This window comes from Candoia aspera, chromosome 1 (assembly GCF_035149785.1).
Source record: "Candoia aspera isolate rCanAsp1 chromosome 1, rCanAsp1.hap2, whole genome shotgun sequence".
Lineage (NCBI taxonomy): Eukaryota > Metazoa > Chordata > Lepidosauria > Squamata > Boidae > Candoia > Candoia aspera.
The window spans coordinates 280461687-280488861 of NC_086153.1; the positions used below are offsets into that span (position 1 = coordinate 280461687).

A 27175-nucleotide genomic window follows, 5' to 3' on the forward strand; every position below is an offset into this window, starting at 1 on the left:
ATTACAATCTAAACTGGGCCCATAAACCCAGAAGAAAATGCAAAAGGATTTGTGCTCCACACTGATCAGTTTAGTCTCAGAATTTGGAGAGCTGCAGAGATGGGTGGAAAGAGATGAATGGAAAGAGATGGCAAATAATTTTTCTATGCCATTTTTGCAGGTTTCTGGGCTCCACTTGTACAAGAAAGTTAACATGGGCTTTTTTTTAAAGTTTCTTCAGTCCTGAAGTCTTGCAGATAGGATTTCTTGATTTTAAGCAAAAATTTCTCTGAAAAAAATTCCTGATTTTTTAAAAAAAAATCCAAACTCTTTCTTCTTCTGTCTTTTCATTTCACCCATTCTCAAAATCTGGCAGGAAGAAAACAAAGTCAACCTGATGGAAAACAGCACCACTCATTGGAAACTGATAGATTGGACGAGCGTCTTTTTAATCCTTTGGAAGAGCCCCTTCTTTTAGGTGACTATCCACTGTGTATCCATTCACAGCATTCATTTAGAACTCATTTGTTGCTAAGATTTCTTTCCATAGCAAACTTATTTATTTATTTATTTATTTATTTATTTATCACCTCCCATCTCCCAAAAGGGACTCTGGGCAGTTTACAATAAAACATAAATATAAAACTATAGAACACTATACTACATAATACAATACAGATAATAAAAACCTCAATGGCTAAAAAATTATTATTCTCATGATGTTAATCTGACATAATTACTGGCATAATGCTAAATCTAGGCATCTGAAATAAAGCAGCTTTTGAACAACACATTCACAGAAAGTTACAGGAACTATTTCAATCCTTCTGGACAGAAAGAATGGGATAATTCTTAAATTAATAATTTTTAATTTTCAGCCATATTTCCTGTATTTCCTGATTTCCTTAGCATAAACAGTTTGGTGGATAATATGTGGGTAAAACTGGAACGAATATGCCTACTGTAATTCTAATTCACCCCTAGAATCTCCAACTTTTTGCACTGGAGCAATAACGTTATGACTTTTTAATTTTTTTTTTTACAAATGTGAGCAGCAGACAATTTTGCAGAGTCTGAATGTGGTTCCTGAATTGGGACCATAACACAGGGCAAAAAAATTAAGTGCTCTTTGCCTCCTGCTTGAGTTTCAGTCTGGATCAGTGCTCCCACCCCCATCTGTTCTTTCCTTTTCCAAAATCATTCCCTCGAATGCTACTTGCATGAACTGAACCATGTCAGTCTTGAATCTATGCTTATTGCTTACATTTTTATGTAGATGGCTTTATTTTGTTAAAAAGAAGTGGTGTGAACCTAAATCCAGTTCATAGATACATCCTGCCAAGGGGGTGGTTACTGAAATACATATGCTTCTTGAAGTAGCCCCAGTTCAAGGGTTCCAGTCATTTTGATTACCACCACCACCACCACCACACACACACACACAGAGTTTTTACTTGATCTGCTAAACAGAGCTGCCACCACAAAATCGCTTTTGCTGGGGGGTTTTGCATTTGGTTCAAGTTGGAATCAAACTGTGAGGACCTGAAGATCCAAAACAACATTTGCTCTGAAAATTTTGTTTTTTAACCAGTTTGCACATCTGCAAATTCAGAATTTTACATGGTATTCAGCCTTGCTCAATCCAATGCCCTCTCAAGGTGGCCATTCTGGCTAAAATTTCATTGGAAAAGGAGGCAAAAATAAAATAGAGCAAGAAAGGAAGTCATTCTAATCCAAAGTCCACCACAATATTCAGTGCTACTGCATTGCCATAAGTGACAGAGCCATTAAATCAACTGAAGTACTGTATCTTGTGATCTGGAAGTTGCTGAGAACCTTTGGGCAGGAAAAGAGGAGAAATGGGAATTGCACAGTGATGTATGTGGTTCACTGGAAAGGCATTCTTACACTGAAGATTTTCCTGATAGCCTTCAAAAGAGAAGGATTTATAATCTTTCTGTGTCTGTTACAGAAAGGCTACAGTAATGCATAAAAATTTACACAACATGTGTCACTGAGATAGCTGATGCTGGGGGTGCAAAGCTATTAGTAACACATTCCCCATGGGGGAAAGGAATTTGTAGGCAAATGTGGCTGTTGCTATATCCTCTAGAAAAGCTAGTGAGAAATCAGAAGCAGGAGCTGGCCAGACAATGCTGCTTTTCCTTTTTATTATGGACAGGTTGTGTGAATATGGTCTGGGAAAGAAAGTGAAGTTGACATGTTAGTCACAGCTCTGAATCTTTTTCTAATACCAGAGGAAACACCTGTTAATCTCTGGTGGTTTACATCCTGTGGGGCCAGTGGACCTCGAGGACCAACTCAAGCACAGTGCGATAGTGCTTATCACAACACCAATGTATCAGTGACTGTGGAGAAAGAGGGAAAACTACGAGGGGTACAAGTTTGGAAAGTGCCAGCATCAGACCGATATATGTGAGTATCAGTGTGATGAGGAGAGGAAATAAGAATACCTACTGTTTATGTTGTAACTTTTAAGCCAAGAAACCTAATGGCACCTCCCATCAGTCCCATTCAATATGGCCAGTGGTCCAAGATGTGGTGAGAGGTATAGTCCAGAAACATCTGGAATTCCCCCCTCCTTTATTTCGGTACATTAGCAGTGTAATTCTTACATCAGGATAGGTCAGTATTCTTATTCCTACATTAAAGATTTTATATTTTCTGTCCATGTGGTTTTAAAATAAAAAATAAAAACTTTAATGTAGGAATAACAGATTTTAAAGGTTTTATTTAATAAAGAACAGTGGAAGGAAAGAGAAGAAGAGGACAGCCAGCAGCTAGGTGAATAGACTCAGTTGGTGCATGAGTGCACCGCTGGAAGACCCGAAAGCCCAGGTTACGGACAGATCATCATGGAGAAAATCTATCTATGCAGTCGCTAAGAGTTGACAACAACTTAATGGCACATAATCAATCACTTTAAAGATGGGCTTGATATTGAGCTGAACATCACCAGAATCTCTTTGAAGACAGGGTTGTGGCTGTGAAGAGTTCATGGTTGCAGACAGTTTGGAACCTCGTTCTGAGCTGTAGAGTTTCTTCCTAATTGCTTTACTTTTCTCCAGGATTTCAGCCTATGGAGCAGCTGGAGGGAAAGGAGCCAAGAACCACAACAAGCGATCCCATGGTATTTTTATCTCAGCTAACTTCCAGCTGGAAAAAGATGAGCTCCTCTATATGTTGGTGGGGCAACAAGGGGAAGACGCCTGCCTAAGGGTGAGGCGCGCACACTTTCCACATCAAGTACTTGATGCACTTGTAGATTGTGACAAAAGGTTGATTAGGGCATTTCAGGAGGCAGTCTTCTCAATAATGATAGCTCCAAAATGGGACATAGGGCACAAAGGATTGCAAAGGAGGTGTGTTTTTTTTTTTTACTAGCCTGAAGTTTGGCATTCTTTTTGCTGTGTTTCCAAGCAGTGTCTTCTCGGCTGAACCTTTTGGACAAACAACAAATAGCATGTGGTATAGAATGTTTTCCTTTTGGATCTGTAAGTGTCCTGCTTTTACCTGTTTCATCTTGCTCTCCTAAGAGGTCATGATCTACAGTACAAATCCTTGGTTTTTTATCACTCTGTTTAAATTCCTACAGAGGATTGTGAAAGTTTCAATTGGATGAATTTCTGTTGATTATCTTTAGCTATGTAAGCACACAAGGGTTTACCCTCTAGTGCACAGACAGAAAGAGAGAAAACTTCCAGTTCATTTTCAGGAACTGTGGAGAAATAGAAGCTGCATCAAATTATTTGGAAAAGATAGTAAGACATGCTTTAAAAAAAAAAGGGGTGGGGAGGAAGAAAAGAAAAATATTACATAGGCAAGGAATGACAAGGGCAGAAATAATTTATAACACTTTTTCTGCACTGTTAGCACTTTCAAGCTGTAGGTGAAAGACTGTATGTTTAATAGCAGTTCAGAAGGAAGGTGCAGCCAAGCTTTGAGGTTTATCTGTATTCAGGGAGAGCGTTTATCTGGGCAGAAAGAACACTTGCCAGAACGGTATTGTCCAGTACTGTAGAATCTTTATTACTTGACGTTGCTGTGTGTATAAATTGTCAATAAGCTTGTACAAGAATTGCAAAAAAAAAGTGTTGATTTAGTTTCTTCTATTATTTGCTTTACTGAAGCTACCACATGTGGTCTTTCATATGCAAACCATATTGCTCTCCAGATTGGGCTTTATTGTACCTTCTGTCAAGGAAATTACTATTTTTACTATTGCTTACATGGGAATGTTGAAAGGTGGTCATCCAGATCATATCTCCTTGTTGTAAAGTTTTCTCCATTCTCACTTACTTAATGAAACAATTACAACCAGTGATGATTTGTGACTTAAATATTAGTCTTCAGGCAAAACACATTTCTTCCCAGATCGTTGCTGGTCTGGTTGGTTTGTGTATTTTTTATGCAGAAGGTGGCAGGTAGCATCTACAATGAAAAGGATTAAGACAGCAGGGAATGCAAAAGGCATCTGTGTTACTGCTTAGATTGCAGCTGCCCATCAGACTGTCAGAATAGTTGATAGAGGACAAATAGTCTGTTGTGGCATAAGAAAGTGTCCTATGAACAGGAAGCAGTTAAGAGCAAATCTTCCAAGTGATGTTGGTTGTCTGATCTGAGCAACCCTGGAGTTTTACTAATGGAAATTGTTTAGAAAAATTGTTTCCTATCCAACCTAGAGATAAATTGCTATTTATGATTCAGTTTCTATGGCCTTCTTTCCAAACCTGGGAATTCCAAGTTAGAATGCTGACAATGTTCCAAGGGTAAATTGAAATCTAACATTGATCAGCTTGGAATTTATTTTAAACCACTGTTACATTTGGGAGGAAAAAAATCCTAGATTATAGACAAAAGAGAGAAAATGTTAAAAGTGGCCTTTTCTGCTAATGTGGAGAATAAGTGATCCCAGTTTTTGTTCAGGATTTTCAAAAAGGCAGAAGCTCTCTGCAGTAGTAAATATATGCCATCTATGATTCATTGATCATGAATAATGAATAGATTAGTATAATCTTAGAAGAATTCAGTTAGCATGTTGGATTAGTTCTGGTGAAACCTAGGTTCAGGTCCATCTACAGTCACTGAAGCTCATTGGTTGATTTGGGTCAGGTGGTATGCTCAGTCTTCCAGCCAGCCATGCCATTTGCAAGTAATTCCTAGACAAAACCCAGTCTGGGATTTCCCCCACTTTATCCTCACCATCTGCAGATGTCTACCATAGCTTTCAAATCTGAAGGGAGTGTCTTCACTTAATCACTGCTCAGCATGAACTAACCAATAGTCAACAAGCTCTGAGGACACCAGCCAATCAGCCCTCATTCCCCATGCTTCAGATTTGTCAGTCACTGAGTTGATACCCCACTCAGAGCTTCCAGCAATCTCTGAATTAACCAATGCCTGCTTCTTCCTCTTCCTTCACAAAAAAAGAAGCAAAAAGCCTTTGGTTCACCATGGAGCTACTCTAGCAAACCCTGTGAAGCATGATAGTAGTAGTTTTTACTACTAAGCAGGTAGCAAGCCAGCCAAACTGTATTTGAGATCTTTTCCCTAAGATGGGCTGATGAAATAGAATGTGAGGGAGAAGAAAAAGAATCCTTGGTTGTCAAAGGATACCAAGATATCCAGTGTTTGGGGACTTTGTAGTGCAGTAATGCTGTCTTGAGGTCAGTGTTGAATATGGAGCCAGGCATGGTCAGCAGCAGAGTTGGAGAAACCATCTCTGGTGGGTCTGATTATCTATCCCTCTACTTAATCTACCTCACAGGACTGACGTTGGGATACAATTTAAAAAGAGACTTCTGAAACCACTGCAAGGGCAGAATATAAATCTATCAACCAAATACATCTAAGACAAAATATTTTCAGTTGTCTATCTATTTAAATAAAAAAAAATCTTCTCCAGATTTTAATTCTTTTTCTCCCCTCTGCTCTTTCAGATTAATTATCACACTAAACAGATTTGCCTGGGAGAATCATCAGAAATTGAAGAAGAGTACAAGAGATTAAAGGGATCGACCGAATGGGGCGGAGGAGGGGGAGGGGGCGGAGGAGCCACCTATGTGTTTCGAGTAAGTTTTTATGTTCTTCTGCAAGCAATTACTAAGGAGTATCCAGTTAGCAGTATTTAAGGGCCAGTTGCAGCAGCTTCCCATATGGAAAATATTTAAACAGAGATACAAGCATAATTCATGATGGAGCTGTAAGGCAATGGAGAGAGTCATTGCAACAGGGAGATATCAGGATGTTCCTTGCTGATCTGCTTAGCAGCTGATAAACAATACAACCTCCACCATGCAGTCCTAAAACAGCCCAAGACAATTTGAATTATGAATTACCCCTAAGTTAACAGGACGTGCATTCCTGCCCTTTTTCTTTTTGTCCTTCTCCACACTGATGGGTTTGAATTGTTACCCATGTTCTCTGAAAGAATAGAGGCCATTGATAGCATACCAATTTCATTGGCAATGTCTCCTTCAAAAGTTCCTGGGAACTGTGGTTTCTGAAAATGCTGAGAATTGTTCAGTACGGAACTTTAGTGTCTTTAATGCAGATAGAGTTCTTCGGGCAGAGAGAATATTTTAAGCCATTTCAATCAGCCCAGACAATTTTTGGTCCTGCAACCGCTGAATGGCCATTGCTTTTCCTTACCCTTCCTAGACCTTGCTCTAGAAAGCTTAAAATTATGTGACCTGGCATTACTGGTTTTAGAGTCAGGCGTAAGATTGTTCAAGAGTTACTGTGCTACGCTGCTTGCCGCTGAGGCCAAATAATGTCAGCCATTCCAGCCGGAGTTTTTATTTCTGTTTGGGGTTTTGTTTTGTTTGGTGCTTGACTTCGAAACTACTATGTTCCCTTAATGTTTCCTTGTGTTTGTGTGTGTGTGTGTGTGTGATTTCTTGAGCAGCAGAAGGATGGAGCTTTTGAACCTTTGCTTGTTGCGGCAGGGGGTGGAGGAAAGGCTTATCTGAAGGCGCAGGAGAGCTCCCTGGACGATGCGTTCTTGGAACAGTATGTGAACAGTTCGGCAATACCTGGGGTCAGTGGGAGAACTGGAGCAGCAGGTGAGAATCTGCTCTGGATAAGGGGCCAGCAGCTGAGCAAACAACATCTGCTGAGATTATATACACTTAAGGTTCTTCACAGGAAATGGATTTGCGTGACACTTATATACGCTGATTTTATATTTGCAGATGCAAACTTAGACCAGTCAGAGCTTATTTTCACCTTGGGGCCTTTCTTGAAAAACTATTCTTGAAAGAATACGAAGATATCATACTGAATGTTAAGCATTTGAAGTATGCTGTATAAAGGCTAAGATTTATTGTGGTTTACAGTATGTGCAACAATGCATGCGGTATCAATATTTTTAATAACCTAAAAGCGTTTGCAAGAATAGGTATGCTAATTAGTCTTTAAGATTAGCCACAGGACTTGGGAGCAGTTTTAAGTGTCATGGTCCTTTCTCTATCACTCTGAAATTCCCTCTTGGTATTATTTCCAGTTCCCTTTTCCCAGATTGGTTGCCAACTTTGTATTTGTGTGTGCCCGAGAAGGCTTTCCGTAGCTTCCAGTTTACCATTCTTCGTGAAAATCCTGGTATCTTAGCTGTTTTTAGCTGAGAATATATCCTGCCTTTTCTATAGGAACCCAAGGTGGCATCCAAGGGGGTCTCCCCTAATTTTTGCCCCACAGCAAGACCCCACTGAAGTAGATTGGGTCAAGAAAGAATGACTGGCTCAGTTACTCCCTGAGTACCATGGATAAGAGATGATTTTCCAGATAAAGTCCAATGCATTAACTATTCTCTGTGTGTAAAATCCTTTTTCAGAGCATTAATATACTCACCCAAGTTGTCTCCTCTTCACCATTCTCCTGGAAATTTTCCTTCTCACTGGGCAATTAAACTTAGAAAAAAGCTTCCATCAGCACCAAAGAAAGCATTTATTTAGCCTTTGTGTGAGAAAGAAAATATTTAGCGGCCATCACAGCACACAGGGAGCCAAAGATAAGTTCTTCCCTCTCTCTCTGAAAATTCCTCATACCACATTGCAAGGAAACTTAGAAAAATAACTTCTTAAAGTTATGTTTATTTCCCTATGCTTTACAATATTACCCTTGGTAATGTGCAATTTAGCTTGCTGCATTGGAATTTTCTGAGGCTTGTTGCACTGGGGAAAGATGGTTGATCCTGACCTATATAACAGCAGTTGTCCAAAAAGGGGAATTAAGCTTTAAAAAATGTTCTTGGACTCTTGGAAGTAGATCCAAGGAATAGGCCCTTTGGACTCATAGTTAGCAACCTTCATGGTTATTGGTGTTTGGCACTAGGAATTGCAGGAACAACTAGGCCCACAGTCCAGATGATTGTGAAATGATAGCAGACAGATATAGATATAGATATAGATACAGATACAGATATGTAGTTATAAAAATTTAAACTCTTTGTTGCCCCTTAGTGGTCCTTCCGATATTTACAGCCCAGATATGGTAGCCCTAAGGAACAATAGCTTTTGAAAATAGCCCCAAATTTTAGAGGTAATCCATGGAAGTTTTAGGCATGGAAAGGAAAAAGTTGGGTAAGATTTGGAAAACTAAGTTAGAAGTAAACCATAATGAGATTTAACTTTTGTAAGAGGAAGATCTCAACAGGAAAATGCCTAACTGGTGGAATGTAATCCATTCTTCAAAATGTGCTCAAACAGGGTTAGCAATCAGATTTTAAACACATGGCAATACATTTGAATGTATATTCAAAACAGAGGCAGTATTATAGAAATATACACATTATATATATATAGAGAGAGAATAGTTTATATAGAAATATAAACTATATATATTTTTTCATTCCTTTAATGGGTCCAGCTAGGTAACCTTGGGCCTATCACTTTCTCTCAGCCCTAGGAAGGAGGCAATGGCAAACCACTTCTGAAAAACTTTGCCAAGAAAACTGCAGGGACTTGCCCAGGCAGTCTCTGAGAATTAGACATGATTGAACGGTTAAAAAAATGGGTCCCCATAATTTGTGTCATTGGCACAGAAATGTATGATGTTGCCAATATACTGTACAATAGCAAAATATCGGAAATGGGTTGTAGATGTTTAATGTTTATTAGTTTGTTGTTTGAAGTGTGTGTTACCTATTTTTGCCCTCTAACTGATGTGCAATTTCAGCCTGCTATATTTTAAAAAAATGAAATCAAATACCAGCATCTATCTGTGAATGTCATTATCTTCCTCTTCATACTGTACAGGTGGAGGTGGTGGTTGGGAAAGTATCACCCAGTTTCCCAGGGCCGGGAAATCACTTCTGGAGGGTGGAGAAGGTGGTGAAGCCTGCCACCAAGCATTAGAGAAGCTCCAGTGGGCCACATCTGGTGGTTTTGGTGGTGGAGGAGGAGCTTGTACATCTGGTGGAGGAGGAGGAGGCTACAAAGGTATAAAGTTTAAAGCTTAGTATATATCAGGTTGAGTCTTCATTTTGGTCTAAAATTATTGTGCTGCCCCATGTCCAGGACCTCCATAGTAAAAAGCAATGGAGAATGGAATGCTGCATCCACAAAACATGATTTCGTATTATTTTATCAAACCTGCATAACATTATCAATCTCTACAAGTTTAGTTCTCATTATTGCTACTGTCCAAGTAAACAGTGCATACCTGCATTCACAGCAGTATATTTTCCATTTCTGATAAGCAAGCAAGGAAGGTATTCCCAGCAGTGTCTCATCATTTGAGAAAATCAGATCCATAGAAATTTGAGGGTGTAGCCAAGCATTTAAAGACGTGTCTTTAAAGATTTGTCCAGGAACTGAAATAATGCATTTAAAATGAAGCTGTGATGTTGAACTAAATGCTATTCTGAACCACAGAATTAAATCCATTTCCAGCAAATTTCAGGAAAAAAACCCAGCATTGTGACCTCAGTACAAAAATTTTCTGTTAGTTCCAGATTCCTTAAGTTTGGATCAGCTGGCATCTAGATAACCTATGGATCTCTGTAGTCCTGTTAAATATATCCCTCTGTTCTTTTTGTAGGTGGACATGCTTCAGAAACAGATGACATTACTGCTGATGGGCAGCATGGTGTTTCCTTTGTGAATCCAATTGGGGAGATCTTCTTGAGCCCTCTGGCAGGTCAGATATAGTCCCACAGTGGGATGTACCTTATCATTTATCTTGTCCCTCAAGTATATTGATCTACTCACTCGTTCCTTTTGTACCTCAGTCTTAGGACTCACAAGTTCCTTTTTGTACCCCACCTAATCACTCTTAGGAGAATTAGGTGTCAAAAATGGGGATTCAACACAACATAAGAACTATGCCATTCATCTGTGAACTCTGCTACATCAATATAGTGGAATAATTTTTGATGGCATAATCCAAACAGATTTAAAAATGCTTTCAGTACTTCTGACACATTAACTTGTTGCAGCATGTTTGAAGTTCAAAGTCAGTCTCCCCATAAGCTGCTTATGTGACCTGCCCTATGTAATTTCTTTATGTCAGTATGGCAGGTCTGGTGGCAGCAGGTGCTGGCATGCATGAATACTCCAGAATTGGAACAACTTTCCATAGTAAATATGTTTTCACTGGGCTGGCAAAATACACTTTTTGATCCAGCAAAAATAAGGTAGAATTCTATTGTACCTTAAAGACTAACAGGTTTATTTATGGTATAAACTTTTGTGCATTAGAATCCACTGTGCTGTAGAATACATCTTCAGTTAATGAAACTTTTTGCTGTAATTAATATATTTATACTTAAGGGGCCACAAGCTTTTGTTTTTTCCCTGTTGGAATCATGGAAGGGGTCATAGAGGCACCCTCCAAAGTGCAGGATCTACTAAAGCAGTGTATCTCAATCTCAGCAACGTTAAGATGTGTGGACATCAGCTTCCAGAATTCCCCAGCCCCCAGCCAGTGTGCTGGCTTGGCAATTCTGGGTGCTAAAATCCACACATCTTAATATTGCTGAGGTTGAAAAACACTGTGCTAAAGCATCTCTGACAGATGACCACCCACTCCCTGTTTGAAAACCTTTAACAAAGAGAACTCACCCCATCATGTGGCAGCCTTTTCTACTGATTGATAACTTGTATAGATAGTAATCAAAGCAAATGTATCTGCCTACCACATTATGTTCTGCCTTGAAAAGATATTCTTCTGTAGCCTCCAAGATTTCTCCCCAGTGGTTATATTTATCAGATTTTGGGCAAAACAGTACTGTAGCCAATTCAGATACTTATGATTGGAAAATGTATATGGATAAAAGATCTACTGAGGAAATATCAGTTCTTCCTTAGCAGTTTACAACTGTACCCCTTGTTAGAGATGTGCTTTTCATAAACCTTTGAAGTATAATTTCCATCCCTTCCTTCCTTCCTCCTTTAGTTATGGAGATTCACGGTGAAGTGGTCATTGAAGTCTATGTGAATTGCAGCCATTGCCAATCAGGTATCTGCAGACAACAGCCTGGCAGTCACCTACCCATCTGTATTTGTGCAGGTGCAGCCGTCTTGGCTAGCGACAATGTTTCGTGCACAGGTAAAATATGAAAAATGCTTTGCAAATAAAATGACGTTCTATTGTTTGCACTCTCCAAGCTTCACCGGGATCAGATCAAAGAAGCAATGAGCTGGTTTAACAATCATCTCTTTTCCCCAAGGGACACCTCTAAAATTATGCACTAAGTCTGTTCATTTTGTTTTACTTATGTTTTTATTGTACTTATTTATTATTTATTAATTCAGTTTATATGGCTGCTCATTTCAACAAGTGACTCTGTATTGCTGCAGTTCTAGTTATTGTAAGGTACTTATGGCTTTGGAGGGGTAGCATCTAAGTTTTTGAAGTAGCAAGTATTAATAGCAAACAAACACTTAATATATTTCTTTTTAAATGGTGTGGTAAAACTTTGTAGTTTAAAGATCCCTTGGCAACCTCATTAATCTACACTTCCCAGGATTTGGGCGTGAACAGTGAGGTTAACTATGGGCTTTTCGTAGAGTCGGCATTAATGTGCTTTCCTCCAGTCCATGAAGCAACATGAAAGTATACTGCTATACTTCTCACTGTTCTATTGCTAATGTTTTGTCCCAGCAAAAAGGACAGCTATTGGTGCTGTCCTCACAGCTTTAATCTGGAACAGCTTAAGGAAAGCAATTGGTGGACTTCTGTGGTGTCACCTGCCAGCAGGGAAAAGGGCAACCAATCACTGTCTTTAAGGGAGGAGGCAAGTTTTGAAACATGGCTGGACCAACAGCACCTGGAAGCTCACCTGCTTTACTGGGCAGCACTCACCAGGAGATGCCCCTCTGTAATGCTGCCTGCCCTCTTTCCCCCACTTCCCACCCCCTTCTCTTGCCAGCCCTCCTCCCTGACCATTTGCCACAGCTCAAGAGAGGTGGCAGGTGAAGCAAAGGAAACAAGAGAAGCAGATGGTAAGGGATTCTATAGTACTGGGGAACCCTAATTCTCTTCCACCCTACTATTCTTTCCGCCCCTCACTGCTGCCAAGGTTCAGAGGGGTGGAAAGAGACAAAGGGGGAAGAAGCAGTTGTTGAGTTCTCCAGTGCCACAGATCACCTCATGGCTAGCAGGATCAGCCTTGGGATAACAGATTGTTGGGTACAAATGATGTTTCTAAAGGGGTTGTTTAGAAATTGTTTAGAAAAGTTGTGAAGACCTGGCTTTTCACCAGGCCTTTGGCAAGGGAGTGTGAGACCCCTCTCTTCGTCACACTTGTCATCTTTTATCTTTATCTTTTATGTTTTATTGATTTTATTGTAATTTCTTTGTTTGGTTGTTGTGAGCCACCCAGAGTCATTGAGACATACAGAGGGGCATCTCCAGGCAATGTACAAGATGATGATGATGATGATGATGATGATGATGATGATGATGATGATGATGATTTCTCACTTATAAAACCATGCCATCCTATTGTTGGTACTTCATCTCATCTCTTGGTTTCTCCCATATTTTTACTAACAGGCTGAGAAATCTGGGAACTCATCTTGTACATTTCTACAGCCCTTTGTTAATTGCAGTAACACCCATCATTTGAAAGCAAGCCCAATATTTTATAGTCCTGTTAGTTCATCCACAACTCCTCCCTTTCCTCTGCATTATATCTTGTATTTGGGGACACATTTTTGCCCCAGTGCTTCTTCTTTCAGCTTGCTATGAACAAGGAACTGGCCACATTCTGTTTATGAACTTCTTAGAGTCTGGGGTGGAAACAAAATGCTGGACTAGAAGGATTCTTTCTCTACTCCAGTGCTTGGGCTTTTTAAGAAACCCTGCTTAGGGTCCTAAGCTGAAATATAAGTGCTTATATATTATGTCTTGCATAGTCATCCGGGAACCCATTCCAGAAGAGTACTTGCCTCTCCCATTCCTCTTGACAGTGGTAGCTGTGATTGTGGTGCTTGTTATGATTCTCACTTGTGGCAGCCTATCAATTGGTAAGTTGTGCACATCTGAACCTGTGCGTTCACATCTCTGGCCCTTTTCAAGGGTTTGTCAAGGGTCTTGGGAAGGAATGTTTGAAAACTACAGACGGCCTGTAAAACAGAAGTTTGGATCCAGATTTGTGCTTTGTGATGTTTTGTTTATGTTAGAGGATGAGAGCAGGGGGGCAATTTTGCAGATTTCTCCTTCCTCTGCTGACTGCTGTGCTCCCTGAAAAGTTTCTCCAGAGGGCCAGAGGACCATCAAAAACAGAATGGGAGATGGTGTGGGAAACTGCAGAGAAAGCAGTAGAATGGGCATATCTGTCCCCTTGTGTCTCCACTGGGGTGATCCCAGTTCTTTTCATGTTTGAAAGCAAGTCTGGATCCACCCAATATGATTGTGAGAGAATAAGGTGAACACCTCAAATGAGCAAGATCACCTTGCTTTCACACAGAGCTGCAATCTCATTAAACTATTTGATAAAAAAAAGTAATCATGAACAAAGGATTCCTAAAAATACTAGACTGATGAAACAAAGACATACATAGGCTCATATCTGAAACATTTTCTTTAAAACAAGGGAATGGGATAATTGAAAGCATGTGAAGTTTGCTGATTCATGGACAGCTTGTTAATGTGATCAGGACAGCTGTAACGTTGGCCAAGTGAGTTGGCTACCTGAGCCAGCTATGTTAAGTATCATGAAAGAACAGAAAATGGCTAGTTATTTACTTTGTAATTTCCACATTTTTATTACAAGAGATGATTCTACAAGAGATGATTCTAGTAGGATTTCCTGTCTTATATGCCAAAATTGTTTGTTTGGCTTTGGATACTATGCATTTTGATTTGGATAAAGGAGGTGTTGTTCATTGCTTCATGCAGGGGGTGGTAAAGAATTGCATCTCTTTTTTAAAAAAAATTTTACAAAATGTCCAGCGAATCAAGGACATCATTGCTCCCTTTGGGATGAATGTCATTCAGAAACATGTGGGGGAAGAGTCAAAGCATGGCTTGATTTGCCAGCTGGTCCAAAGCAAAGAGACTCAACATTTCAGTGGCCATAGATGTCAGTAAGACAACAGCTGTGGTATATATTTGTTTCTGCATCTGTGTGTGTGTGTGTGTGTGTTTCATACTGATGAGTTTTTCATCTTACATCTTTTTTTTTATGAGTAAAGGAAATAATTCAGTCCATCTGTAGTTAAAAACTCATCTTGGGCTTGGGCCTAGGCAAATGTTTTAAAAGAGCTTTCTGATTAAATAAGCAAACATAGTTTTCTTCTAAAAGGAGCTACTTAATGCCTAAATGCATTTGTAGCCATGTATGTATTTGTGTGTGGTATATTTAATCCACCATCTGCACTGTAGTCCCCTTTCAAGTCACCACTGAGGGTTGTGTTAGCCACAGCAAGTGTGCAATATATTTTGATCTTCCTGAATTCTTTTGTTCATCTGGAGAGGGAAAGGCTTGTATTTTTAAAACTGCCATTGTACCATATTACACCTACACAACTTCTTAAGCAATCATGAATCCACAGCTTGCTGAAGGTTTTGCATGAGAACCTCAGTAAAAAGCACATTATTTCAGAAGTTGTGGTTATTCCTTTCACCAATATGACTGTAACTGCTCTTGACCAGGGCACATTCTGAAAGTGTTTGTATGGGTGCTTGATGAGTTAAAAAGGCTGAATTGCAACACTGTGATTCTGCAAAAATATAACAAAATTTAAAAATACTAAGATGAGTAAGTCCAAAAATGTTGAGATAGAGATTCTGGAATGTTACTATATCCATTATTTACATGGCTTAATTTCTTGTCTGTTCTTCTCAGATTCTTATTTATGCTCTTCCTTTTCAGTTTATCATCGAAAGAAGAAGCAGCTAGAAGGAACCAGAGCCCATCTGCAGAGTCCAGAGTATAACCTAAGCAAAATCCGTACTTCTACCATCATGACAGATTATAACCCCAACTACAGCTTTGCAGGAAAAGTGGCCACACTCAGTGAACTTAAAGAGATTCCACAAAAAAATATTTCTCTACTTCAGTAAGACTTAGCTGCAGTGTGTTCTTGCTAATTTAGAAAGAGGAATTATATCTTGAGTCAGCAGGGCTCGAAAATTGCACTGATTCTGATTCTGACAGTTTTAAATCTCAGTATTTTAATGGGAAGGCGTAGAATTCTGCAAAAATTACTGTAGTTATTTATTATTGATACAAAATAATCTATAATTGGCCTCTGGTATGCCTAAATTGTACTCTCCCATATAGACTACTGCAATGTGCTCTACCTGGGCTACCCTTGAAGAGTGTCCAGAAGCTACAGCTGGTTCAGAATGCGGTCGCACGGGCAGTCTTGGGTGCCCCAAGGACGGCACACATAACGCCTTTGCTGCGAGAGCTGCATAGGCTGCCCGTTTGCTTCCGGATCCAATTCAAGGTGTTGGTTTTCACCTTTAAAGCCCTACATGGCATGGGCCCAGGTTACCTGAGGGACCGCCTCACCCCCATTACATTGACCCATCCCATCTGGTCAGGCAGAGAGGGCATGTTATGGACCTATCCATGAGAGACTGTTGATTGGCGGGGCCCAGGAAGAGAGCCACCTCTGCCATGGCCCCCGCCCTTTGGAACACTCTTCCCCCCGAGGTGAGGCAGGCCCCCTCTCTCCTGGCCTTCTGGAGAAAGTTAAAGACCTGGCTCTGCCATCTCACTTGGGGCAGAAAAGGGTGTAGTCAATCCTGGGGGTGGCTAGTGCCTTAAAGTGGTCCCCATGTATTTATAAATCTGAGTTAGAACTTTTAACTGCCATCTTGTATACTATTTTATGTTTTATATTTATATTTATACGGTATATAATATATCTGGTTTTATTGTATTTTAATCTTTTTAGCTTTATTGTAAACCACACAGAGTTCCTCTTCTGGGGGAGATGGGCAGTGATGAAATTTGATAAATAAATAAAAATAAATTAGGACTCTGTATATCCAATTGCCCAGAGTTGCTAGGATTTGGGCAACATATAAATTTAATAAATTATTATTAGTATTATTAATATTATTATTAGTGTAGTATGTATATGTCTTCTAATTGTACAAATTATTTTGATTTGAATATCCTTTTTCTGAATTTGGGAGACAGTCAATAGGAATTAAAAGTTCTATGCCCAGCACTGAACAGATAGCCAAGTAAATCCAAGACAAGATTTGGAGAGGGTAGACTATGCTTTGTTGAATATCTTCTTGTTGCTAAAAAAGCTAATTCTTGATCAGCAAGATCTGCTGCAAGTACCACATGTGATACTTTCTAGAATGGCTCACAAATCAAACACTGCTTCTTACAATCACCATTCCACCATCCATCCCCATGGATATTCTTCATAGCCATATAGACCTCATCCCAAAGACTTGATTGATTGATTGATTGATTGATTATGTGCCATAAAGTCATTTTTGACTCCTAGAGACCAAATAGATGGATTTTCTCCATGACAATCAATCCCTAACTTTTTCTTGTAAGTCTCCCAATGGTGGATTCATCACTACTGTAACTGAGTCCATCCACCTTGCTGCTGGTTGTCTTCTTCTTCTTTAAGCCCAAGCATAGTTTTAAGAAAATACTGGATTTGGGGCATACAGTCATTTCTCTTGTTGACCAGAACTCTAGTAGTAAAAAACTTCTTTTACATTTATTCAAGAATAAATGTATCACATGTGGTACTTGCAGCAGATCTTGCTGATCAAGAATTAGCTTTTTTCCACAAAAATACCATTACTTATTTGTAATAATATTTCTTTTCCCCATTGCCTCTTCTCATCACAATCTTCTGCCGAACAAATAAAATGACACCATAAGCTTGGGGTTACTGCACCCAACAACCTTTCATATGTCGGGGTGATGCTGGCATGGAAAAGAATCATACCAGCTGCCTTGGTTGTCCTATGTGTTTTTCTGTCAAATGTTTCCAGAGACGCCTGATATTTAGCCCTATGGAAGGATTTCTATACAACAGTATTCCTATTATTCCTATTACTCCTATTTCATTGGCTAATCCACTAATTGGTTCAGAATTGTAGTATACAGAAATAGTTTTTGTCAGCTGGAACATAAGCCCTCCTAAAGAGTGGCTTTCCAAATGTTGAACACTTGGTGGGGTGGGGGGAGCAAGTTGTAAGAAACACACATGCTGTCCAGATTGATGCTCAAGTAAAAAGGAAACTATACTGGAATGGGGGGAGGAGGTTGAATCAGCCTTGACTCCTGTTGACTACATGGTCAAGTCCATACAGTTTTCTTGGCAGCATTTTCAGAAGTGGTTTGCCCTTGCCTTCTTCCCAGGGCTGAGAGGTTCATGCCTATGGCAGAACTAGAACTCATGGTCTTCTGATTACTGGGCCAGTGCCTTTAACCACTACAACAAACTACCTCTAAGCACTCACTAAAATTGTAGCATGTTAGTATTCTGCTGTAATGTCACAAGCACTGGCAAGAATAGCTTGGCTATTTTTGCCTCCTTTGTTTGAGATGTGTTCCTGAACCTACTGTAACAGGAATGCCGTTGAGTTCTGTCAAATGAAGAAATGGTTGCAGTTATAAAATGCTCACTTCTTCACGGATGCTGATATTTCTAAACTTGGCTAAGGGCAAGAAGGGCCACTTTCTAAGAATTTCTGAGCCCACCCCCCCACCAGGTGGAATGCATGCTTAACATTTGGACACATACTCATAATTGTAGTGCAGAGAGAAAGCCTGAATGTAGTTGGAGGGCTCTAAGTGCATGCAATTTGCTTTTGGGGCAAATGTTAATGAAAATCTACTGCTATCTGCATGTTTGTTTCCTGACTTAATTTGTATATAAGCAGCCTCAGATAATGGACATTTCCAACAGTCCCTGGATCTTCCAACTTTTTGGAGTATAGAAGTGTTTGCTTGGTGTCGATACAGGAAATACACAAAGTAATGAATGCATGTGTTTGTTTTCTCCCTCCCTTTAGGGCACTTGGACATGGGGCATTTGGTGAAGTTTACAAAGGAACAGTGGTAGGAATCACAGGGGATCCCAGTCCTCTTCAGGTAGCTATTAAGGTTAGTGTCTTCAGCTAATATTAGCTGAGTTTGATTCTTGATGACTTCATTGACATATCCATGTTGTTGGGTACCCATTGCCTTCTTCTGGGATTTTTCAAAACTTTCCAGTCTAGTCTGCAGTTCTGAGATTTCATGGAGGGCCTCTCATCCAAGAACTAACCATATCTCATGCTGCTTAGCTTTTTCAAGATCAGTCAGGATTGGCTAGGTACTTTTTTTTTTAATCATATGGCATAGCAGTTCAGTGTTCATGCTGCTTTTTCTTGCTGGACCTTGTGAGGTCCAGCGGCCAGATGTGTAGACTATTTAGCCATGACAAGTCACGTTGCCCGGGGTGCACCACGAGGAGGCTAGTCTACATTGCATCGAGTTGGGCTGAGAGAGAGTGACTGGCCCAAGGCCACCCAGCCGGCTTTCATGCCTAAGACAGGACTAGAACTCACAGCCTCCTGGTTTCTAGCCCAGAACCTTAACCACTAGACCAAACTGGCTGTCGGCTAGGTACTACTACCTATCATCACAACTAATGGCCAAACTTAATGGTGTCTTTTACATTCTTTTTGTTTTCTTTTTTTCTGAAATTTTATCTGGTGTTTTCACTATAATAGACATCCAGGCAGCTTACAAATAAATAACCATAGCTATAAATAACAGTGCACCAAAAAACAATAAGCCACTTCCCAGACTGTAAAAGGAACAGAGGCAATTGAAATCGGTGAGTATTTTTGATAAGAAAAAGTACGGGTAAGCAGGGCATCAAAAATGCCCTAGCCTGACATCAAAAAGATAGTGAAAAATAATGCCAATGGATTGTTTACAGATGGCACCACCAAGAAGGCTGTCTCTATTCCTACTCTACTCTGTCTCTCCCCTTTAATTACTCAAACAGCCTCCTGTGTCTATACTACTGTACTCTGAATTGGAGGGTAGATGGTGGCAGATAATGGGCATCTCTGCATGTCATATCTTCTGCATCAGAGGCATTTGGATGACATCAATGCTATAATCATGTTGTTTTCAGGATTTGCTTTAGAATGGTTTGCTATTTTGTTGGGTTTCAATTCTGTTAGCTTTTCAGGCTGAGAAGCAGTATAAAAAGGAAACACAACCAAAGAATCTAATAAACAATTTCCCATTTTCTCCTGCCAGTAATCTTCCTTTGCAATGGATTTAACTTTTTCCTTTTCTTTCAACAGACATTGCCAGAAATCTGTTCAGAACAGGATGAGATGGATTTCCTAATGGAAGCCCTGATAATCAGGTGCATTTTAAGGCTTTCTTCTTAGACAGGATTATAGGTTAACAAGGTCAACAAGACATAACTAGAAATCTGTCTCAAGAGATTTTATTTGAACTTGGATTGATTTCAGCAGCACCAACTTAAAAAGACAGTAATAAGGTATACATTATATAAGCCACATGTTTCCAGTTCTCTTTCCTTCCATTCTCCAGAAACTGCCAGTTGGTAGTAGAGCTTTTAAGAGTGCTGCTACACAAATTCTAACTTTACAGTGTCCGGAAAGAAGCTAGTAAGCAAAAGGTTGCAGGCTGTTGAAATCTGGTCTTACATATTGCCAGGGTTATTCAGGCATCCACTCATTCAAAATATGTACATGCCATCCTTTATCTCCAGGCAGTATATAATGTATATGTACGTGCATACATGCCAGTACTCATATACATGAACAGCAGAACCAGTACATCATGAGATACCAAATATCAAGGTGAATAAAATGTTTTCTGTATTCCTCTTTCTCTCTACCATCCATATTCAGCAGTATCATTGTCTTCAACTATAAAAGGCAAGCTGTGTGCTTGGAGTCATGCCCGCTATTGCTTTCAAGTGAGGATACCAATGAAGACTTAGTATCATTACTGGGAACTGAGGAGCACATTTAGCCAGGCTCCAGCTATCTTTTCCTCTACCTGAAGTTCCGATAGTAAAACTATATCATCGTGGTGATCAGGATCATCGCCATTCTTGATCTTAGCCAAAAAGGCCAAGAAGCAATCATCACCATCATCTAGGCCTTTCTCAGAGTCAGAGGTATCCTCATTTAAAATAACATGACAGCCAGGCTGTTGTGGGAGAACAGTTTGGCTGTGTTTAGAATCAAAGAACAATAGGGCTCTCGATCATGGAGAAAATCCATCTATGTGGTCGCTAGGAGTCAAAAACAACTTGATGGCAGATAAAGTGGACCATTTTGCAAAGAACATTAAGCACTGTAGCTTCCCCTTCCCCAAAGCCAGATGACTCTTGATTCTCTTTCTTCATGAATATGACCGATATGACCATTACCAATATATTTCTTCAGAAAAGTCTAATGACCATCCAGTGGGAACTTCAGCCAGCCTTAGCAGAGGCCCAGCTAAGATGTTTCCTAACCACCTAAGTATCTAGTTGGCCATCTTCTTCCTGTCCTTTTGAAGTCAATTTAATATAAAAGTCTGTTACTTTAATGTATATAATGTATCATCACAAGGGGAAGGAGTACATAGTTGATTTCATTCCTGAGGTTCAGGGCTTCATTGAGCTAATCCTTTTAGTAGCCTATAAAGAGGTGTCTACATAAGAGTTGCAAGGTAAACATTAATGCTCACACAGTACATTGCCAGAATATGAGTTACTCCCACATAGGTGCCACATGGCAGAGAACCATGCTGAACATGCCTATGTAAAAAGGATTGGACTGGGTCAGTACTGAACACCTTCCTCATCTCTATGTGCTATTAGTTACATATTCTAATAGTGTGCTAGTTGCTATTTAATCCTTTTAATTGAGCTCAGTGCTCAGTAACTGTCCATATAGTTTTCTTGGCAATATGAAGTGTTTTGCCACTGCTTTCTTCTACTCCCCAATCTAGCCTACAGCCCTGGTTGTCTTGTATTCAGATACTATCCGTATGTGACTTTGCTTAGCTTTTCAAGATCAGTCCTGGTGAGATACCTGCTTCTCCACCTAGTGAGCATTATTTCTGTGCTGCTTATGACATGAAGGAAGAACCAGAAAATAGGATATAAATGCTACAGTTATCCAGGTCTCCTGATTGCCACACTGATTGGGAATTGTTGGAACTGTAGATCAACACATCTTCAGGATCTGGTTATAGTATTCCCAATTAAAATTGGATAATAGTGAAAAAAGTGGTACTTCAGAATCCCAGGAGAGTCTAAAGGCTGAGATGACTCTTCTTGATAGATAGTTTCAACAACGTGTTGAAACACCTTAGGGCACACCTTAGGAAAAATTCCAGCAGGTTTTTGCACATCAGAAAAGTACTTTGTTTTTGCAGATTGCATGATTAATGGCTAGACCAATAAGCTTTAATTGCTATCTGCCTCTCCCTAAATGCTTGGCATGAAAAACATTCTTGGAGGCATTTGTAGGAGGTTACATCCCCCTTCAGCTCCAACAAGTGGCTGAGGCCCAAGCAGTGATGAGTGCATCCCTCCTAAACTGAAGGACTTCTGAGTGACAACTCTGGGCAAAGGGGCACTTGCGCATGTTTGTATTTTTTGAACATCTGCCCAATGGATATTTTCAAATATGTTCTTGTCGTTAGCTCTTTCCACCTATCAAGAAAATGAGAGCTTACCCAATCAAGCAGTCTAATTATTACATGCCAAGAAGGTATAGGGTATGTTATAAAAAATTAATACTTTTTGAAGTTCCTGAGCTTGAAGTACAAATTTGTAAGCCTGATATATACAGGATGCATTTATTCAAGACAGGCCATGCCAGTTGTAAGGACAAGGGGATGCATCACAAATCACAGGATTAGAAAATGAGTTCCTTCCTTACAATTTTTTGCCATTTTTCTCAGGACTCTTCTCCCAACATGTTTCTCACTGTTTTCTTTTCCCTTCTTCACCATCTCTCCAAATAGTACTGATGTATTACTAGAAGGAATATCTAAGAGCCCATCTAGACAGCTGGTTTCATGTGATGCCCTTCACTCCACAAGGTAGCACAAAGTATCCCAGCATAAATTTGATCTGTCCCCATAGCCTGTCTCAACTCTACTTTGTGAATGAAGGTGTGAGCGCTGCTGTGTTAACAGTTTACTGAAGGGGAGGTGAAGGTGCAATGATTGCTGTTACCCTGTTGGCAAGAAAACCTTCCCCAATACCTCCTCAGTGTGGGCTGGACCTGATGAGGAGTCAAGTTTTGCCAGAGGGCTAGAGCGTTGGGTTTAGCAATCTATTAGAACCTGATCTGGGGGGGGGGGAATATCTGCTTTTGCCTACCTATCCCCGGATTACCTGCAGTCCTGCCTGATCCACAAGAGTGGGGTGATGGAGACTGACACACCAATGCTGGTTGAGAGTATGACTTCAATCATACACTGTCGTCTCAGATCCCCCATGTAACAAGCTAACACACTGCACTGGGGGTGGTACTGGCTAAAGCAGGAGGATATTTTCGTATCAGCAAGCATTGCTCCTCTGTGCAGCCTGCCAACACGTTGTTGTTTATTCGTTTAGTCGCTTCCGACTCTTCGTGACTTCATGGACCAGCCCACGCCAGAGCTTCCTGTCGGTCGTCAGCACCCCCAGCTCCCCCAGGGATGGGTCCGTCACCTCTAGAATATCATCCGTCCACCTTGCCCTTGGTCAGCCCCTCTTCCTTTTGCCCTCCACTCTCCCGAGCATCAGCATCTTCTCCAGGGTGTCCTGTCTTCTCATTATGTGGCCAAAGTATTTCAGTTTTGCCTTTAATACCATTCCCTCAAGTGAGCAGTCTGGCTTTATTTCCCAGAGGATGGACTGGTTTGATCTTCTTGCAGTCCAAGGCACTCTCAGAATTTTCCTCCAGCACCACAGATCCAAAGCTTCTATCTTCCTTCTCTCAGCCTTCCTTATGGTCCAGCTCTCGCAGCCGTATGTAAAGCAATGGGGAACACCATTGCTTTAACTATGCGGACCTTTGTTGTCAGTGTGATGTCTCTGCTCTTAACTATTTTATCCTGATTTGTCATTGCTCTTCTCCCAAGGATTAAGCGTCTTCTGATTTCCTGACTGCAGTCAGCATCTGCAGTAATCTTCACACCTAGAAATACGAAGTCTTTCACTGCTTCTACATTTTCTCCCTCTATTTGCCAGTTATCAATCAAGCTGGTTGCCATAATCGTGGTTTTTTTGAGGTTTAGCTGCAAGCCAGCTTTTGCACTTTCTTCTTTCACCTTCATCATAAGGCTCCTCAGTTCCTCTTCGCTTTCAGCCATCAAAGTGGTATCTTCTGCATATCTGAGATTGTTAATGTTTCTTCCAGCAATTTTAACTCCAGCTTTGGATTCCTCAAGCCCAGCATGTCACATGATGTGTTCTGCATACAAGTTGAATAGGTAGGGTGAGAGTATACAGCCCTGCCGTACTCCTTTCCCAATCTTAAACCAGTCCGTTGTTCCGTGATCTGTTCTTACTGTTGCTACTTGGTCGTTATACAGATTCCTCAGGAGGCAGACAAGATGACTTGGTATCCCCATACCACTAAGAACTTGCCACAATTTGTTATGGTCCACACAGTCAAACGCTTTAGAATAGTCAATAAAACAGAAATAGATGTTTTTCTGAAACTCCCTGGCTTTTTCCATTATCCAGCAGATATTGGCAATTTGGTCCCTAGTTCCTCTGCCTTTTCTAAACCCAGCTTGTACATCTGGCAATTCTCGCTCCATGAATTGCTGAAGTCTACCTTGCAGGATCTTGAGCATTACCTTACTGGCATGTGAAATGAGTGCCACTGTTCGATAGTTTGAACATTCTTTATTGTTTCCCTTTTTTGGTATGGGGATATAAGTTGATTTTTTCCAGTCTGATTGCCATTCTTGTGTTTTCCAAATTTGCTGGCATATAGCATGCATTACCTTGACAGCATCATCTCGCAAGATTTTGAACAGTTCAGCTGGGATGCCGTCGTCTCCTGCTGCCTTGTTATTAGCAATGCTTCTTAAGGCCCATTCAACCTCACTCTTCAGGATGTCTGGCTCTAGCTCACTGACCACACCATCAAAGCTATCCCCGATATTGTTATCCTTCCTATACAGGTCTTCTGTATATTCTTGCCACCTTTTCTTGATCTCTTCTTCTTCTGTTAGGTCCTTGCCATCTTTGTTTTTGATCATACCCATTTTGGCCTGGAATTTACCTTCAATGTTTCTAATTTTCTGGAAGAGGTCTCTTGTCCTTCCTATTCTATTGTCTTCTTCCACTTCTGCGCATTGCTTGTTTAAAAATAATTCCTTATCTCTTCTGGCTAACCTTTGGAATTTTGCATTTAATTGGGCATATCTCCCCCTATCACTGTTGCCTTTTGCTTTCCTTCTTTCTTGGGCTACTTCTAGTGTCTCAGCAGACAGCCATTTTGCCTTCTTGGTTTTCTCTTTCTTTGGGATGTATTTTGTTGCCGCCTCTTGAACAATGTTGCGGACTTCTGTCCATAGTTCTTCCGGGACGCTATCTACTAAGTCCAGTCCCTTAAATCTATTCTTCACCTCCACTGCATATTCCTTAGGAATATTAGTGAGCTCATATCTAGCTGATCTGTGGGTCTTCCCTAATCTCTTTAGTCTGATCCTAAATTGTGCAAGAAGAAGTTCGTGATCTGAACTACAGTCAGCTCCAGGTCTTGTTTTTACTGACTGTATAGATGTCTGCCACCTTTGGCTGCAAAGGATGTAGTCAATCTGATTTCGGTGTTGTCCATCTGGGGAAGTCCATGTATAAAGCCGTCTCTTAGGTTGCTGGAAGAGAGTGTTTGTTATGCACATTGAGTTGTCTTGGCAAAATTCTATCAGCCTACGTCCTGCTTCGTTTTGTTCTCCCAGGCCATGCTTACCTGTAATTCCAGGTGTCATTTGACTGCCCACCTTAGCATTCCAGTCTCCCGTGATGAAAATAACATCTCTTTTAGGCCTGTTGTCCAGTAGGTGCTGCAGATCCTCATAGAACTGCTCTACTTCAGCTTCTTCAGCATCTGTGGTTGGGGCGTATATTTGGATCACTGTGATGTTAGATGGCTTGCCCTGAATTTGAATTGAGATCATTCTGTCGTTTTTTGGATTGTATCCAAGCACTGCTTTAGCCACTTTACTATTAATTATGAAGGCTACTCCATTTCTTCTGTGGTCCTCTTGTCCACAGTAGTAGATCTGGTGGTCATTTGATGTGAAGTGGCCCATTCCAGTCCATTTCAGTTCACTGACGCCCAGAATGTCTATCTTTAATCTTGACATCTCACCAATAACCACATCCAATTTGCCCTGGCTCATAGATCTTACATTCCAGGTTCCAATGGTGTGTTGATCCTTAGAACATCGGATTCGCCGTTCACCACCAGCACCGTCGGCGGCTAGCCGTCCTTTCGGCTTTGAGCTAGCTGCGTCATCACGTCTGGGGCTAGTTGAACTCATCCTCTGTTCCTCCCCAGTAGCATTTTGACCATCTTCCGACCTGGGGGTCTCATCTTCCGATGGTATACCGACATATCTCTGGTTGTACTGATCCATTTAGTTTTCACGGCAAGAATACTGGGGTGGGTTGCCATTACCTTCCCCAGGGATCGCATTTAGTCTGACCTCTCTGTCATGACCTTCCCATCTTGGGTGGCCCTTCACGGTTTAGCTCATGGCATCATTGAGGTGCTCAAGCTCCAGCACCACGACAAGGTAACGATCCTTTGCTGAAGGCCAACACATTGCATGGAGGATATGTGAGGAAAGAATAAATATGACTTCAAAGGGTCATATAACCAGGCATCCTGCTTGTCAGTCACTACCCACTGTGCATGGGGTGTGTCCATAGCAGCTGAAAACAGCTAATAGGACCTGGGCAGATCCCACTTGTTGTTATATTGTCAGCTTAGTTGCAGCTGAAGCACCACATATCATGCAGATAACAAGGCTTCATTTTCAGGAAAACACATTAGCTAAAGGCTAGGGATGAGAAAAGGCTGCATCATATGGAGGTATCTTTCAAGAATGCCAGGCAACGTCAAGCTTAGGTAATGGGGTGGGTGTACAAGCCTTAAGAGGAAACTCAGTCAACCCTAAGGTTTCTCCAACAATTAGTTAAACCATACTCTCCTGAAGTCCTTTTTAGCTAAGTCCTTCAGTTAAAAACACAATTATAGTTGGCAGGTAAGCTGACCTCCTATAACCTTGAAAAGCTCTAAGGGTTGGATACAGTAAAAAGCTGGTATGGTTGAGAGGGCTCCTTCCATCAAGAGGCAACTTCTGTCACTGGGATGCATTTCCATTGCCTGAATTGGGGAGGAGGCAGTAACATTTGCCATTCCTACCTCCTGGAATGCTTCTACCAGCAGTATTCCAAAAAGATCTTTGCCAGAGATGCTCCCAAGAGGAGATGAAAAATCTGGACTCAACCCCAACATGGGTTGCATATTGGGCTGCATGTAACTCTTCAAGTCAGAAAATTCAAATATGAGTAAATAACTAATAAAACAGTTCAGTTGAGTCACAGTTCCAATTATTGATAAATATATAAGATTTTTATATATTCAGGGACATCCTTTTAATTCGGTAACTATTGCCTGTTTGTAGAAGAGAACTTCAGAAAAAGAATGCAATCCTTCTGGGACAAGCCAATGAGAGTGCAGGCAGCAG

General features: G+C 40.6%; 1 protein-coding gene across 1 annotated transcript in view; it reads left to right on the forward strand.

Annotated features, from left to right (window-relative positions):
* Nucleotides 1-27175, forward strand: part of LTK (leukocyte receptor tyrosine kinase) — an 81740-nt gene that overhangs the window by 44382 nt on the left and 10183 nt on the right. Inside the window, exons 11-22 of the mRNA XM_063288714.1 lie at nucleotides 356-457; nucleotides 2238-2415; nucleotides 3069-3219; nucleotides 5940-6071; nucleotides 6908-7064; nucleotides 9255-9437; nucleotides 10039-10137; nucleotides 11395-11547; nucleotides 13359-13469; nucleotides 15320-15506; nucleotides 18454-18544; nucleotides 19744-19808. Of these exons, the coding sequence (XP_063144784.1) occupies nucleotides 356-457; nucleotides 2238-2415; nucleotides 3069-3219; nucleotides 5940-6071; nucleotides 6908-7064; nucleotides 9255-9437; nucleotides 10039-10137; nucleotides 11395-11547; nucleotides 13359-13469; nucleotides 15320-15506; nucleotides 18454-18544; nucleotides 19744-19808 (1609 nt within the window). The remainder of the gene's footprint in view (nucleotides 1-355; nucleotides 458-2237; nucleotides 2416-3068; nucleotides 3220-5939; nucleotides 6072-6907; nucleotides 7065-9254; nucleotides 9438-10038; nucleotides 10138-11394; nucleotides 11548-13358; nucleotides 13470-15319; nucleotides 15507-18453; nucleotides 18545-19743; nucleotides 19809-27175) is intronic.